We start from the raw sequence: 13,449 nt of genomic DNA, 5'->3' as shown, positions 1-13,449 counted from the left end.
AACATAGAATGATAGATATTTTTTTTCCATATCTTTGATGAACATATTATACTTGTATGTATCAACAATGTAATTCTAGAAATATTATGCAAACAATTTACATTGTTTGCGAGTGTTGTGAGTCCAATCGAATAAATAAGAACAACAGAATTAAGAAATGATTTTATAGAACTTTCACCGTCATCAGACGCAAGAAGAGAAAACTAAGAATAGGTATACACATGTACACAAATCTACAGCGGTTACAATGACAGCTTTTATTTCATGCATTAATGATATAATTATCTTTAAAATATCATCAATTACCTCTATGTGAACTAAAACATCGGTAACTTAAATAGCATTTAACACCATGACTCCTATAAAAAGTTGAAAAATTTGACGACGTGCAGGGATTTTTTTAAATTTGAAAATAAAAGTCCAAAACTCAATCTAAGTTCAGAGCATAAAATCAAGTATAACGGACATGAGGTATGACAAGACTTTTTAAGTATCATAGGGAAAAGGCATTTGAAATTTTGTTCAATTTCACAAGTAACACAAACACTACAGGTCTTAAGACTATCATCTACACAAAGTGAAATGAGATGCTCTTAGAGAGTATTCGAAGAATGCTGCACACGAGATAACGAGATCTGTTAACATACACACATTTATGAAAATAACAGTCCTATGGCATAGAAAAAAATTATATATATATATATATATATATATAAAGCACTGAAGAACCAACAACATTCAGTATTCAAAACTGTCGGATCTACATGTATATGAAATATATATATATATACATGTATATAACACACAAACGTTACTATTATGCATTCTGAGGGTTGAAATGCACAACTGTTGAAATGCACAACTATTGAACGCTTTTCAAATAATTCATAATCAAATAACATCTCAAATTTCTTTAAATTATCACGGTTGAATTGTTCATCAACACAAACCTTGGGTTAAAAAGCATTTTAACCTACGGATCGATAAAATGAAGTGCAATGTCAGATGTCCCCAGAAACCTCTCAAACCATAGTTATGAAAATAAAATATTCACCCACACATCAAACATTTAAGTTGCATTGTACTACAATCAGTCATGATAGTTTGGTACATTTTCTTTGATCTTGCAAATTGAACACTTCTGATACACCATATGAACTTTTAAAAAAAACATAAACACAATTTTATCATGCTCTGCTTCTGTTTCTTGAAGTTTTCAATGTCTAGTCCTCAAAGATACAGATATAACTATATAAAAATTCTTTACATCTCAAAAACTCTTCATTATGCATTACGATATGATTGGCTATATATTGCACGTGCTGTCTTCGTCACTTATATTTTAGGTTCCTTCTGGGCGACCACACTGTACTGTTGTGCGTCAGGCTCACTTTTCCTATTAAAAAAAGTGGATTAACAGTAAATCGATTTTAAAGAAGTTAGCTCCCAAGCTTTTGAGCACAACTGCGTGGGATGCTACAACTAAGTATTTACTGGTTCAATACTGATCCTATTGGTGCAAACATATTACACATCTATTGCTGAACCCTATATACAATTGAAATTTTTTTGTGTCAATTCAAATTTGGAAAGGGTTTTGCAGGAACTATATTTTGTGACAGAAGGATTCATTAGTCAAAAAGTTATAAATCTGCATAATATTACAATTTCTGTTTCATCCAACGTATCGTCTATTTTTATACTTCTATACATGTATTTCAGTTTTATAATTTATGATACAGGTAGTTGAGACTTGGAACTAGTTTAAATATTGTAGTTTATCAACTTGGTTGATATATTTTTACAAACAGAATACCGATTCTTAAAAATTCAGTATTTTCGCCAATAATTCAATTTTTTTATCTTCTTTGGGGGTCCATTTTAAATTGTAAGACCAGACCTTGAAAATTATGTAAACTTTTAGAAATTGACATTACTCCTGATATGTCCTTTTAAACTCTCAATTTTGATATCATGAAGGTTTTCGTATATCAAGTGCAAAAAGGTCATTATTTATTTCCATTACTAGTACATCTATCAATTTTTTTTTATCTGTAGTGTTAGAAGACATAATTATATATCTATTTTATGTAATTTTATCTGTAGTGTTAGAAGACATAATTATATATCTATTTTATGTAATGATTGATTTGTCTTGCTTAACACAACAGAAAAATCAAGGTTAATTGAATAAATTTTAAGTGCCAAAAGGTCATGTTTAGAACACTGTACCTCAAAAACAAGTGTTGCAAGCGCAGTTTTTCTTTTTAATTTCCTAATTCTCCTTCAATGCAGAAATCAAAAATACACTTCCCAAAAAATTGACATTACTCCAAATCTCAGGCATGTACCTCTTTAAAATAGATTGATAGAAGACTTTAATGACTACAATGGAATTCGTATAACTAATGATTTTGACATCAATTGCTAAAACAGCATTGAATAAAGTGTGCAGATTGTTGGGGCATGCATATGATCTAATGTAGAGTGCATAAAACTGATCAGCGAATTTCAAAAAGTAATACAGACATCGATACTTACTTCTCTTCCTTCATTGATCCTCGTCGTTTCCTCATAACCAATAGAATGATGATAATGATGGCAAGGACAACGACCACAGCGATGACAATGCCAACAATCATCATAGTATCTGCCTGTTCAGGAGACTCTAAAAGTAGGTTTACATAGAAATACTTTCATTTATAAACTAGTCAGTGTAATTCATACAAACAGATCAGCGCTTCCTTATTGCAATTCTACCTTTCTTCCGCCACATTAAAATCTGCAACATAACTACATGCACTTATTAAAATAAGATCAATCAGAAAAGACAACTTGCTATAGTTGTTATAACACCAAAGTATGATTAGCATAAGTACGGAAAATACATATTCAATATTCATTGATTGAGTATTAAGGTTATCCTTCATGATGAAAGCACTAATATTTTAATTTCCATACCATCGCATTCAGCCGTAATATCAGGGATCCAGCTTTGAGTATTTGATTTTTCCTTTGCGACACAGGAGTATTCCTTATCACCGGTCAGCTGCCCCCTCCTACAGCCAGTGATGGTCACACTGGATCCCAAACTGTAGTTATAAGTACTTTTAATGCTTAGCGGGACATTCAAGAGACCACAGGACCGCACTGAAAAAAGAAGAACTGTAGGTATCAGAACGTTCACATGAGGTATTATCTTTTGGTTAAGAACAGTCGCAAATACTTGTAAATCGCCAGCACTGTATAGACAAATACTTGTAAATCGCCAGCACTGTATAGACAAATATTTGTAAATCGCCAGCACTGTATAGACAAATACTTGTAATTCGCCAGCAATGTATAGACAAATACTTGTAAATCGCCAGCACTGTACAGACAAATACTTGTACCCGTAAAAGGACATTTGGATGATCTGGCAGGAAACTCGGCAAATCAAAGTTCATGTCATGAACGTTGAAATTGCCCCCCCCCCCCCAAAAAAAAAACAACATCACATCGATAGAAGTGCAGTGGTTGGCTGACCAGATATTCAGCTTTTGCCAACCAAGTCTCTGTGCTCTCATTTCTTAAAGTCCTTGTACTTGACAAATAAGTCTTCGGAACCCTAGAGACATAACTGTGTCATCTATGGGTACTAAACACTGGTATGCAGACATTTCAAAGTTGTTGTACACCCTGCTGCAACGTAGAATTTCCCAGTTCTTCTCTTCGACATACTCAAAGTTATGTAGAGAGATGCGTCTACGTTAATCGGAACTCGTCGAATGTTCCGATTGGCGTCAACGTCTCACACTTATGACGTCATATCCGGTATTTATGCATTTTTACTGAGTGCATTCAGGTGTATATAAGTTACTTTTAGCATTATCTTGGAATAGCGGTCAAAATGGGGGGGTTGGGTTGCAGATCATTTTACTCGTGATAATACAGTTTTCTGAAATGTCTCATATACATTATACTGATAATTATCGATGATCCTAATATTCCTGTTTTACTAAACGTTTCTTTGCCATTAACATTTTCCTTTCCACAAACATAGAGCGCGTTTTAGATGTGAATCAATGATAAAAAATAAGTTCTGTTCTCCAATGAACTCGGTATTTTCAAATTTAAATCCAGCACCGAACGTGATTTTTGTCAGTCGAAACAACAAGATAAACAGCTTGATTTGTGATGTACTGTTACATGTACAAATAGTCGTAAATAATTGGAAGGAAAAAAATCCAAATCTTGAACTTCATGTGAAACTTAGACCTTTATCATATATATGTATAACAGGTCTTTCGATCAGAAAAAAAAAACTTACTTCAGCTTTGGATGACGGTGTGTTACATACATTCAATATACATGTACATGTTTCGAGATGAAGTGTAATATCAATATAATAAAAATGGTGTTTAGTTCCATGTCGCAATTATGATGAGAAAATATATACCTCATTCAAGAGCTGCAGCTAAACTGCATTTTGGGTAAAATATATGTATATTTACATCCAAATGGCGAAATAATGGTACATGTAGCGGTAGCCAAGTGGATATGACGCTCGTTTTGCACCAGTAGGTCCTAGGTTCGATTCTCGAACCCAGCGCCGCATCAAATCCAAGACTTTAATAAATGTAATGACTATTCCTTCTCTAATACAAATGTGACCTATAAAACAAAGGTCGTGTCTCACGATATGCGTTTTCACAATAAAGAACCCTCACTGAAGCCATATCATTAGCGCCATACCAATGGGGCGTAAAACAATATACATGAACCTACAAACAAATCCCATCTCGTGGGTATCCGGGTTAGAATAGGTCCTCAGTACCCCTTGCTTGTCGTAAAAGGCGATTAAATGGGACGGTCCTTCGTACGAGACCGCAAGAACCGAGGCCTCGTGTCAAAGCAGGCGTGACACCATAAAGATCTCCCCTGTTCAAAGATCGTAAGCGCCGAGCATAAGCATAACTTTAGCAGCCCTTAACCGGAAATGGTGACGTCTCCATATGAGTGAAACATTCTCGAGTGAGACGTTAAGCAATATACAAACAACTAGCCAACATCCAAACATTTCTCGAAGGTTTGATTTTCACACACACTCACCTTGTTTCCTGTCTTCCTGTATATGTTGATAACGAGAGGACATACTCATTGTTTGATAGGCTAAGGTCCAGTTCTTTGTTGACCAGTAGTCGTGGTTACAGGCCTCATCCTCATGACACTGAGGGTATCCTTGTGGATGAGAAACACACATATCTGTCTTGTTTGTAGCGAAGACTGGGAAAGGAACAATTGTGGAGGATCCTTTGTTTTTGGTGATAGCCCCTATAATGAATATTTAAATCTTAAAGGCACGGCCACATATGACTAAACCAATATAGAAATTGAAGTCTTTATCCAAATATTATTTTAATAGAATTTTATGATATTTTCAAACAGCGTTTAGTAATTTACATAATTTTATGCAATTACCATAAACTAAATGACTTCAATACTTACAAGAGAAAACAAACTGGCTGTAGATTTTTTGAGGAGTTTTGTATACTATGGGGTAAGGCGAGTCCCGGGGTTTTAGATCGTCGTCACTATTATTATTCCAACTACCCAGCAGACCCTTACTGTCAAACTGCGAATTTCAAAATGAAAAATACATTATCAACGAAACCAAACCTTTCTACACACAAGGAAATGGGAATTATACGAACTGTGAATTAAACAATTTAAAATAATCTAAAACATTATTTTTGGTCCTATTGAAAGGAATATTATATCATCAACGATATCAAACCTTTTTAATCATGATCATGACTACGGATACCATACAAATGTCCACAGTCTATGGTTTTAATCCGCCACTAGCCGGACCAGCAGACACAATGATTGGACTTTCTATCACATTTACCTGTGGGGGAATCATGGCCAGCAGACACAATGATTAATCTTTCTATGACATTTACCCGAGGGGATTCATGACCAGCAGACACAATGATTAATCTTTCTATGACATTTACCCGAGGGGATTCATGACCAGCAGACACAATGATTAATCTTTCTATGACATTTACCTGTGGGGGAATCATGGCCAGCAGACACAATGATTGGACTTTCTATGACATTTACCCGAGGGGATTCATGACCAGCAGACACAATGATTAATCTTTTTATGACATTTACCCGAGGGGGGATCCAGCAGACACAATGATTAATCTTTCTATGACATTTACCCGAGGGGGGATCCAGCAGACACGATGATTAATCTTTCTATGACATTTACCCGAGGGGATTCATGACCAGCAGACACAATGATTAATCTTTCTATGACATTTACCCGAGGGGGGATCCAGCAGACACAATGATTAATCTTTCTATGACATTTACCTGTGGGGGAATCATGACCAGCAGACACGATGATTAATCTTTCTATGACATTTACCTGTGGGGGAATCATGACCAGCAGGCACAGTCTTTCGTCTTTCTCTGCAACTTGAATCCCAACTCCACTCTTCGTAATCACTGTCACATTGGATGCCATAGTGTTGGATGGGTCATCACTATTCATTACCGTTGAGTCTGAATAACATTTTCATAACGTGTGGAAAAAATCCATCAAACTTTCAATTACATACTTGGTCGCTATGGATTTGTTTTCAGGTAACACAATTTAATGTTTTATATACATTCATTAAAATCTACTAATAATTATATTTACGCAACAGTGTATGAATACCTGTAAAATCCTTCCATCGATGCTGTCCATTGTCAAGGAATTGATATTGTCCATTTACAAGGACATCTAGGACTCGTTTAGACCGATCTGTGCTGGGTCCTTTCAACCTTATCTCAATGACGTCGTTTCCGGCTCGTACACCAACATCAGTCAGTATTGTTGAGTTGTAATTTTCTTGATCGAAAAAAATTATTATTATTATATATATATATATATATATGTATATATATATATGTGTGTGTGTGTGTGTGTGTGTGTGTGTGTGTGTAACTCTAAACACTTTATATATATATATATATATATATATATATATATATATATATATATATATATACACTCTATCGGTTTTTGGATAATTTAAATGTATTCAATGTCTAATATGTATTCAGAAATTTTAACCAAATACATCACCAATCCGAAAACTCACGATTGAAGGGGGATTTCTGGAATCGACCCTCAATTGAAACAGGTGACGAGTCCAGTAGAATAAAATCCCCTTCTCCACATACATGATATTTTTCGTCGTCAAAGGTCCTAACATTTCCTTGACCATACACCATAGCTGAAAGTACATTATACAAAACGTAATCATAACAATTCAAAATACCCCCCCCCCCCCTCGAGAAAATATCTTGTTTCCTTAAAGTGAATGAAAGTCTCAGGTAAGAGTAGAAGGAGTTACGAACTCTCTACGAACAAGATTAACGAACCTTGTTTGGGAGAAGAGTATGTTGTACAATCACGTGTTGGTCGGAGACTCATATACTTGTCACAGTCTTTGTTGAATCCTGTCCACAGACAACAGTAATAGAACGAGACGACATCATCCACCCAATGAGACAATGAAGGCACGCGGGCCCCCATATCCTGAGTATTATATGGGGCCGAACCCCAGTCATGGCTTCGATCCGGGGTGCTTCCTTGATATGAGTCGGCAGAGTATATCAACGTTCCATCAGCTCTATAGCAACATTGATTTCCGGCGCCATATCTAAAATAAGATGAATAATTGTTAACGAAATTAATTCACATGGAATTATATTTGAATAAGCATGATTTTTTGTAAAAATAAAATAGATCAGCTTACGAGTTTGGTTGCACTGATCGTGCACAATGAACAGCTTCGGAGTGAAATTTGCAATTGTTCGCACTTTCACTGAAGATGTTGCACCCAAAGTCCTTCTGCCATCTTCCAATGTCTACAAGAGCCTGTTGAAGGTAGCAAGGGCATGCTGGGACGGAATTCAACCAGGATGTTATCATTACATCTTTGTCATACCAGCTCTGGCACTTAGCTCCTGGCCAGGAGTCTCCATACAAATCTACCATTCCCTTACTGACGAGCCATCCAAGTGGAGTAGGTTTGCTCCGAAGGGTACTTAACATCATCATAATAGCCATTAGAAAGATATGTTGTGTACAATAAATCTCTCGATACTTTGAAGAATCGCTATACCCCAAAAATCACAAGAAAAATCAAAAGAGTCGAAGATAACTTGAATATTTACCGATATTTGTTGGCCATTATAGGATGCTGAAGTTCGACCTCAATAACCCCAACCTCATAACCTTCACATCTTTCATCACAAGTTATATCGCTTGGTTTAAATTGATAACCACCTTGATTCACAAAAACGGAGGTTTCAGTGATTGGAACGGTGAGATCCCATGATTTCTAAAAAAAAATAAAATAATAAAATATAAAATTACATCGATCCGCTAAGTTTGTCTAAGGAAAACGATGTCAAGAGCAGCATGAACACTTATGAAATATGGTAACACATGTAAATTGATTCTAAATAATACCAGCTTCTTGTTATATCCGCGAAGTCGAATTAAAACTTTCGCATTCGAATGAGTTGATAAAACCAGTGGACTCCATTTTAAATTTAATGTTGTTGCGGAAGTATCAGTCCATCGAGAGTTTGGTCCTCGGTCGACAAGCTGCACATGCTCATCTAATGGCATCATACTCGGTAGGACTGTAAAAAGATTCAATCAGTATAGTAAAAATACATTGGACTTTAAATTGGTGTTCTAAATAGAGCTGTACAGGTGCATACCGATTGTTATGGTGGTGTTGTACATCTTGCCGTCCAGTGCTTTCATAAACACCGACACCTGTCCTCGTTCTGTCAGAATGGGTATTTCGCATCGACGTTTCATTTTATCCACTCCACCCTCCTCTGTCACACATTCTGGTGACGACGTTCTCTGGGAGTTTCCGAATGACAATGAATAGCTTCCGCTAGAAAAACAAGGGCCTGTGACGTCCACCATCTGTCCGCCGAGTAATCCGGCAAAGTCAGGAACGATCTCCAGTTTCCCTTTACATGTAGATAGAATTATGAAAATATTTTGTAATTGTATCATTTTGAAAATACATTCTTCTTCTATTCATTGGACGCGTGGATATCCGATACATTGCAGACTGCAACCTTAGGATAAACACACGTTTCGACACAGAAGTAAGTTGGTATTGTACGGGTATTTTTTCGGTTCAAAATTAGTTAGAGAACACAATCTTTTCATGCCCCGGACCTTGAAATCTAGCTAGATCAGACATCTTTTTGTATATAGTAGTGTGTCATTGCAAACATTTTTTATTTGACAGTGCTTAGAAACCGCTGTGTTTTTCATCAACTAAGACGAACAGAATTAAGGTACAATGTACATTGCATGAAAAGTGGGAGGATCATTCAGATTAAAACAATTTCGATGTTTTCCATTAAATTTTAAAGTGAATGAATAAAGTGATATCTCACTTTAATTATTTCTGGTTCAATCTAAAACATAGCTCCCTTTAATTCAACTTCCCTAAGTTCACCCCGTTTTACAAACCGTATGCAAGAAAGAGTTTAAAATTGTATCATGTAAATAACCCATCCTTCATACTGAAAGGTGTGGACATTTCGACTTTCATACCATCAGGATTTCCGCACCCTCCCATGATAATCGATTCCTCGTTGATCTGGTAGATAAACCTTCCTTTCCGGTCACTGGCTTGGAGCGTAGTGATGTTCACTATACGATTGACAGATATAGCTGAGGACCATCCTCTTCCATAACCACCGTTGAATCCTGCCTGATAAATATGGAGTTTTTGATATTTTCTTTTTCTTTTTTGCTCCAAAATATACATATAAGTAAACATATTCTTATTGTAATTGATGACTAAATCGCTTAGCAACTTCTATAACAGTAATCAAAACATTTATGAAAATTTTTACTCCGGTATAATACAAGACAAAAAGAACCCGTGCGTTTTATGCTCAAAGATGACAAAATACCGTACATAATGTATAACCACTTTTTTTTTTTTTTAATTTGGCGGGGTACACATTTGGCGGATATGGGTCTACAAGGCATACTATTAGTTTTGGTGGATAAATGTTTGAAGAACTCATTTTTATTTATTTATACCATGCATGTGTATGCTGATGATGTACTTACAACTTGCGATTTTTATTTCATTGAATCCTTGGAAGTCGTCAAAATAGGCCAAAATTATTGACTCGTCAAAAGGTAAGTGCAAATATTTCATTGGTATTCATTAATCTATATTTCAATAAATTGACTATAGTGGACAAAGAGAGTTAAAATTTCGACAAAGTTGGGATTGGATTTTAAAACTTTTTCCTCATAGTGTTGTTATTAAAATTCTAAATATTTCCTCAGGAATAGAATTAAAATTTTGTGTTTTTAAATTGAACTATGTATTGCAGGGCAAAATTACAAAGTCTGTTGGATTTTTACTTTTTGAATTTCTTTCTGTGTGGAAATTCTGTTGATGAGGAGGCACTTCGCTGGTTACTACAGTCATTAACACTTAGCCCTGTTTGGGTCCAGAGCAGTGAAATTCCCAAAAGGGCATGTGATAATTTCCTACTAATGCTTTATGATCTGGATATACGAAATAAATCATGATATATATATATTATATTTCTTCAAATCTTGTCGTCAGTTTCAATAATTTATTGCACAATATTTATACATTAGAAATCAGAAATAAATCCAAAGAGTGGATTTCACTTCAGATCTCTCTCTCTCTCTCTCTCTCTCTCTCTCTCTCTCTCTCTCTCTCTGTGTGTGTGTACGTGTTCTAAATCCCAAGACTTAAATCAAAATTAGATCCCACCACAATAACCGATATATTCATTAATGAATTCATCAGTGTGAAGTCGCAACCATCGTGTTGACCAGTCATGCTGTTCTTAGACGATTACTCGTACACATATAAGAAGAGTATTTCAATGGTACATGTACATTGTATTAATGGTGTTTTTCTTTAATATAATACAGATTAATTTGAACCGGCAACATTGTGTTAATTGATATAATATTCATAAAGGCGCATATCAATAATATTTACATTAAAAGGTACATATTTGAACCTATATGTATTTACTCAACATTCCTTCAAAGGCACTATTTTGTTATATTTTATATTTGATTTGAAAAATTTTCTTACTTGGTAGTTTGATGAAGAAGGGAACCTAATGTTCATTTCTTCATAGTTGAAAATTGCGAAGCTCAGAGTACTATTCGTCACAAGAACAACTTGAAATGTGTTAGACTGGAAAAGAAATATTGTTAGTTATATGATACTTATTTCAATTACTCCGATATGATTTACTGTAAAGTAAAATATTGAGCAGTTTTTCCCATTTCAGATTTATAAAGAATTAGCTATATGATTATTTTGAAATATAATGTAACTATGAATGTGGAATATCATAATAGATATACCTTTAGGAAAATGATGAGTGCAAAACTGTTATGATTGACTATAGTATGCATAAACATGCTTTCCTATCAGTTTACCTGACACTCTCTTCCTGGTGTATCTGTACATTTTAGAATACCCGTGTTATATTGGTCAGTGACCTTCACCCATGTTACAACCAGCGCATACTCAGGGTCAAATTCCCTGACACCTGGAATGGATGCAGTGATGTTTTTCCCAATCTCCTCTAGTTCTCGTTGTTGTTGTGAGTCCCCCTTCTTCAGCTGGTTGTAGTAAATTTTGCCTCTGTAAGGATTTCCTTGTTCTAGGGTTGATCCAAGATCCGCGCCACCATAATAAAACGGTGCCACAAAGGGATAATCCTCCGCTGAATTAATGTGTTTTTCGTCCCGCTTCGTAAACTGACGACTTGTGACGTAGCGAGCATACTCTGAGAACGCGACGAACCCATCTCTAGATATCTGTAAAGGAAGCGATATTTTTCTCATCATAACGCAGGTGCTTGTTTTTAATGATATAGGTAACCGATACCAGTAATAAGAAAAATATATCGATTTCGAGCTATAACAGAAACTTACGTATAGGGAATGGTAATTTTGACCGAAAAAAGGGAACACCAGGTCATCGTGCAGTTGGATCTCTTTCAAAGGAAAATTAACCGCGACTTCCCCACTTCCTTTGGAAAACAGCACTTCACCTATTTTGTGAGTTAAAGAATTATGGTTTATATTTCTATTCTTTGAAGCTCCAATGTGTAAATTTCCCGTATACAATATCAGTATGTAAGTTTCTTACTTGCATGCAAATCAGCAACTTGCCATAACGTTAGTGGGCGGGGACTATAAAAATTGACATGGAATGTCATGTGTATATATATAGAAATGTCGATACGTCGATTTTATATTTTTATGTTCATTTCAAATATAAATTGAAGGAATCACTCACATCTACTTTGTTGGGTTTGTGAGACGATTAACTACAACGGAAAACATAATAATTTATGCGATACGGCTTCACCATTATTTAAATTATCACGCTTTCCATTGCAATTAATCACTTAAAACTAAATAGTGATCACTTAGATATAATTTTTTTAAGACAGTATAATATGAATTAATGTTTTGCATATATGCATATGTGCATCTAACTCCAAATGTTCAAGATCGATTAAGAAATTGGTAATTGTCTTAACACGTACCAAACAGGAATGGTGAACAGTATTTTACAGGAACACAAACGTATAAGGGGGAAAAATCCATTTCAATACATTTAACCTTTCAGTATTGCATCGAGACATCGTGCCGACGGTCATAAATCGAAGGCGTTGTCCCAGAAGATGTTTTATAAATAACACATGGCGATCAAAGAACCGAAAGGACGAAGGAAATGCTACACGCATGTCCGTACTAACATGAGGAAGATCAAAGTATGTTTCCGCAAATGTAATCGTGTGAATAATAAAAAGATAATTTTAATGTTTATGCAATGCAGACCAGCTTATAATTATTGTATAAAATCTTATTTTGATAAGAATTGTAAATAATGATACGATGTTGCATGGTTTTACAGATTATCTTTCGCACGCAGGTATGCAATTATTGGTGATATGAAAGATACATGCACGTACTATCTATTATACCTTACACACTGTATCTAGAAATATTGTGCTCAAATGATATTTAGCATGAAAATAATTATAAGATTATCCTATTAAACAAAATATATACTTACCTTTTAAATTATTGAACAAAAACGTAAACAAAAGAGTGAGACCGGTGACTCTACGATGAAAGACCGCCATATTGTATGAATTCTCTTTATCTTGGCGGTAAACAGGCCGTTATCATGACTGCTCGTGACCAATCTGACTAAAGTACAGACCTATATTATTATATATATAGGATCTGATAACTCCCCATAAGAGGTCATGTTCTGGTGAACTTTGTATTTGCATATTGCATCATAATTTGATCCAATCAGATAACGC

General features: G+C 35.1%; 1 protein-coding gene across 1 annotated transcript; it reads right to left on the bottom strand.

Annotated features, from left to right (window-relative positions):
- Positions 1-150: 150 nt before the first annotated feature.
- LOC125679426 (sushi domain-containing protein 2-like) lies at positions 151-13,353 on the bottom strand. Its single transcript, XM_056157040.1, has 18 exons — positions 13,194-13,353; positions 12,041-12,159; positions 11,540-11,923; positions 11,187-11,291; positions 9,641-9,800; positions 8,779-9,042; positions 8,522-8,697; positions 8,224-8,390; positions 7,803-8,093; positions 7,426-7,706; positions 7,143-7,277; positions 6,716-6,889; positions 6,422-6,558; positions 5,488-5,614; positions 5,092-5,313; positions 2,962-3,150; positions 2,542-2,668; positions 151-1,396 (listed from the first exon to the last, which is right to left on the bottom strand). The coding sequence occupies exons 1-18, from the start codon at positions 13,261-13,263 to the stop codon at positions 1,336-1,338; spliced, it is 3,189 nt and encodes a 1,062-aa protein (XP_056013015.1). The 5' UTR covers positions 13,264-13,353; the 3' UTR covers positions 151-1,335.
- Between the last annotated feature and the right edge of the window lie 96 nt (positions 13,354-13,449).

This window comes from Ostrea edulis, chromosome 2 (genome assembly GCF_947568905.1).
Source record: "Ostrea edulis chromosome 2, xbOstEdul1.1, whole genome shotgun sequence".
NCBI classification, from domain to species: Eukaryota; Metazoa; Mollusca; class Bivalvia; order Ostreida; family Ostreidae; genus Ostrea; species Ostrea edulis.
This window is presented reverse-complemented; position numbering and strand designations above follow the sequence as displayed.